At 48.2% G+C, this 4,317-nt stretch overlaps 1 protein-coding gene across 1 annotated transcript in view; it reads right to left on the bottom strand.

Moving 5' to 3' along the window:
* Positions 1-4,109, bottom strand: part of LOC104547431 (neuroendocrine convertase 1-like) — a gene marked incomplete at both ends in the record, with an annotated part of 8,882 nt that extends 4,773 nt beyond the window's left edge. The window contains 2 exon segments of the mRNA XM_010193109.1: positions 2-75; positions 4,021-4,109. Of these exon segments, the coding sequence (XP_010191411.1) occupies positions 2-75; positions 4,021-4,109 (163 nt within the window).
* Between the last annotated feature and the right edge of the window lie 208 nt (positions 4,110-4,317).

Below are 4,317 nucleotides of genomic sequence, written 5' to 3'. Positions count from 1 at the left end.
CCGCGTGCTCTGAATTAAAGCCGATGGAACTGGCTTCAATGGCGTCGGTGACTATTCCATCCAGCATCCGTATACCTGGACAGGGAAAGGGAAGCAGACCGCATTACTTCCTGTGCTCTCCCCCTTTTTTTGGGGGGGGTCTTTGTTAACTGTTTGTAAAGTTCCCAGCAAAATTAATCTGTAACTACAGCAGCTCCTGCTGCTCCTGCAGGTACTGCTCGGGACAGCTCACGTCGGGGTGAAGCAGTGCACTTCTTATTTGCAGAGCTCAGTGTTCCCTACGAATATTTTAAAAAAAACCCTCTTTAAATCTTGGCTGCCTCTTATCAACTTCTTCCTCTCTTCCTGCAGAGGCGTTTCGCTTACTGTTCCTGCTTTTTCTTGGTGCACCGAGCTCTTTCTTCCTCTCTGTTAAATCCGTAACAAAGACTTCCCAGGCTGCTAGCGCATTTCTTAAACTAAATAGGCTCCATCAACAATACCTCTATGTTTAAGAGCAGTGAGACCTTTCGTTCAAAGATGTCAAAGAATCATAGATGCAGTTCTGAACGCTCTGACTAAAACACCGCGTCCTCACGGCCACTGAGGTTTCGCTGCCTTTTCTGTGCTTTTCCACTCACTCCTCAATCTTCGCCACAGGAAAAAAAAAAAACAACAAACCCTCACTGTTGTTTTACCGCGGCGCCTTTTCCACCGCGAGCAATCCCGAGATGCCAGAGATACCCAGCCATTAACATTTTATTAGGAACTGCATGATCTAATCTCCTCCAGAGCCAGCCTGATCTCGGCAGCGCTTAAAATTCAGTGTCAGACGGCGGCTGGATCCGCCGCTCCGCAAACCCCTGCAGCATCCGCAAACCCCTGCACCCTGTCCAGTGCTGGAGGAGGGTGGAAACGGAGGAAATTTGGCAGAATTCCCACCGTGGCATGGCTCTCCCGGCAACAGCGGCGATGCCAGAGCCGCTGCAGTCAGGATCCAGGCTGTGTTTTCAAGCAATAAAGATGTCTGGGTTTTCCTGAACTTGGCAAGTTCGTGCTACGGCAGCTGCACCATCGCTGGCAGTTGGTGAATTACGAACTCGCGTTTTCTAGTGTTTTTGCGCAAAATGGGGAATTTTCCAAAGCGCAGCAGGGAAAAAATGTGGTCATCCTTTAAAAAAAAGGAAGAAAAAGAAAAGACCAACCTTGCCCTTGCAGCTCAGTGTCTTGTTCTTTTATTATATTACCAAGCGGGGGAGGAGGGGGAAGACTGCAAACGTAAATCTTCTCCCAAATAGCTGTGAGATTATGAGACTCATAATACCGCCGAGATAAAGCTGGGCTTTATTATTTCATATTAATTAGTGGCAAAAAGAGACAAAGGAGTTAATCCGCTCCACCACTGCCACTCCGCTATCACTCACAAAGCTGGGAAAAGAACCAAGGCACATCCTGTGCCTCAGGTCCTCAAAACACCGCTCACCCTGGGCAGGCTTGAACTCATAACGTTGTGAATATTCATTTCTCGTCTGGCTCAGAACTGTGAGGTGCTCTCACGGCAGCGCGCTGCGAGCAAAGATCTGCCCCTGTGGGAATGACGGCGGGCTCCGGGCGCGGGCTTGCCACACGCAATGAGAGGAGCCTATAGATATTGCCCCCGGAGGGAGACGAAGCCAACTCTGCGGATAAATAATGTAGTGAGGAAGAAAACAAGAACGCTGACAACACACTGATGGATGGAAAGAGTTTTGAGGTGGAAAAAAAAATACCCCGCCGCGGTCTCGTCTTTGTGCTCTGCAGAAATCCTGCTTGTTCGAGTCAACGCGGGGATGCGATGACTGCAGTGACATTTCCCTAAGCAGCCTCCAATTACGTCCTCCTGCATAAACTCTTCCCTACCCTCGCAGATGCTGGCTCCCATCCTCGGTCCCGCAAAACGCCAGGGCAGAGCCCGGGGCGCTTTCAGAAACAGACAGGGATCTTCTGCTGAACGCTATTCTTAGCGGCGCGCCGCTGTGCGGGAACTCTCGGCCCAGCCCTTTCTGTAAAACGGAGTTTCTTAATCATTTGATTTCCATGGCAGCACCCGAGAAATATCGCAGCGCTGCGCGCGGAAACGTTACACACCCCAGGGCGATCGATGCGCACGCGTTTCTGAGCCCTGTGCAGGGCAAGAGCTGAGTGTTAAAGGGCGCTAAAAGGTGTCACTTTGGAAACGGGCATTAAGAAGTGGGGGTTTTTTTTCCACACGTTAGGCACAGAAAAGCCTATGGGATTCGCAGCCACAAAGTGCCGAAGAGACTGATCTAGGTTTCAGAACAGGCACTGATGTGACTAGCGAGAACATTCAGGATTATTAAAGTCAGTATTTTCACAGAAAACAAAACAAAAGAATGCAATGCTCTGTTCTACCCCTCAAGGCAAAGCTAAACCGACCTCTGATGCTGAAGGCTGGAGCACAAGGTATCCCGAATGTCGAGGTTTCTCTCCCTAAAGGCATTGGCTCTGGACCACCAGATTTATCCCGTACGGATTCACTGCTACAAGCAAACAGCCACTTAAAGAAGTGATCCTGAACTAATGTCAAGCAGAAGTGTGTAATGTGTTATTTCACGGATTTAGAAAAAGAGAAAAATGAAGGAAAAAAAAAAGCCTGTGAAGAAATAAATCCTGTAGAGCTCGGAACATCAAAAAAAGCCTCCCAGTGTTCAGCCACTCCAAATTCAGCTGAATCTTTTGAAGGCTTCTCCCATCTTCCACTGCTCTTTGAACACATTTTTGTTGCATCCCTATCTTATCAGGCTGGTCATATGTAACAGCTTGAAATGTCTTTTAACTCTTCCGTTCTTCCTCCTCTCCCACCCTGGTATAAGCAGCTTTCTGGGCAAAGCCGCACTGCTTTTCCTCCCGTTATTTTCCTTTCCTACACAAACGACCCCACACAGCCCTGAAGTTTGCACTTGCAAACGAGCACAGAGCACATGCAAATAACTCTGGAAGGATCTTCCCCACAGATGCAAGCGCCTTAAAATACGGGCACAGCAGGGGTGCAGGCTTCATTGCAGCTCCATCCGCTTCGCCCCGCTTCGAAAATTCGGCGTCTCCGTCTTATGAGTGAGTTATTTTATTTAAACAGCATGACAGCGTAATGCATTGCGGCACAGGCAGGCTGCAGAGCTGACATCTGTGACAGCCCGGCAGAGTAAATGGGAACCTACAAACACAAGACTGAAGAGGTGGGAATGGCAGCTACGGGTGTCGGTTGCCACTCATCACCCCTTTGTTTAGGAGGGGAAAAGGGAATAACGGTAAAACCAGGACTGCTCAAGTATCTTCCTCTGAGCTAACCAACCACTCGCAACTGCTGCTCTGATCATGACTATTTCATAAACCTCTAATGGATTAAACTTTCAGTCACCGCTTCAAAAAAGGAAGAAAAAAGGCAGTGTTGACTGACAGGAAAGCAAAGCTGCACTCATTTTCAAAATTAACTTAAGACGATAGCAGGGAAGTAAGCTGTTGCAACAAAAACCACCGTGGTTTGAAGATCTTGACTGACGTGACCTTTCGAATGTAATGGTGCAGATGGGAACAAGACGCTGCAAGGAAGGAGGGGTATAGATTTCTATGCTCTTACTCCCACTCTACTCGGCCTTCTACTCCCCCATGCCTCCTTCCTTCCTCCTTCTTTATGAGAAGTGAGTCCGTCCTTCCTCAAAAGACACAGCCGCATCTCTGGGTACAAGATAGGTGGTTGTTGTGGTTACTACTACTATTATCACCTATATTCTTGTGGCTGCTGTTACAGATTCTACCCATGCGTAACTGCTACCCCAAGTCCAGAGAGTTCGCTGACATTCAAGAAACGCTGTCACATACAACACTGCAGCAGGGCCAGACAGAATACCGCAAGGTTGTTGTTTTCTGCGAAGGACCGATCATCTGTCCTTCAGATTAACGGCAGCTGGAAACACGCAGCGCTTCGCAGCATCTGTCTGATTTCCATCCTCTTTACACGTCTGAATGTTTCTGTTTTCTTACCTCCGACTTTGGAATCGTAGGCTACTCCAACTCCACATTTTCTGTTGTTGGCTTGCATGGCAATTTCTCCCGCACACCGTGTCCCATGCCTGAATAAACACAGCGAGAACAAACACCACCTCGTAACGCCTTTGTGCAAGGGACGCAAAGACTCATCAATGACCTTCCTGATGTGGCGGAGGTCTTCCTTAAAATGAACGTAATGCAGCTATTGAATAGCTTTTGAGCTCCATCTACATGATACAAAAATACTTGCCTCTCTTAGGCTTCAATCAACAGAATTTTACCTACTTAATG

Source organism: Mesitornis unicolor, unplaced genomic scaffold (assembly GCF_000695765.1).
Source record: "Mesitornis unicolor isolate BGI_N332 unplaced genomic scaffold, ASM69576v1 scaffold47709, whole genome shotgun sequence".
Classification (NCBI taxonomy): Eukaryota; Metazoa; Chordata; class Aves; order Mesitornithiformes; family Mesitornithidae; genus Mesitornis; species Mesitornis unicolor.
The sequence above is the reverse complement of the archived record's forward strand: the minus strand, read 5'-3'. Positions and strand labels throughout refer to the sequence as shown.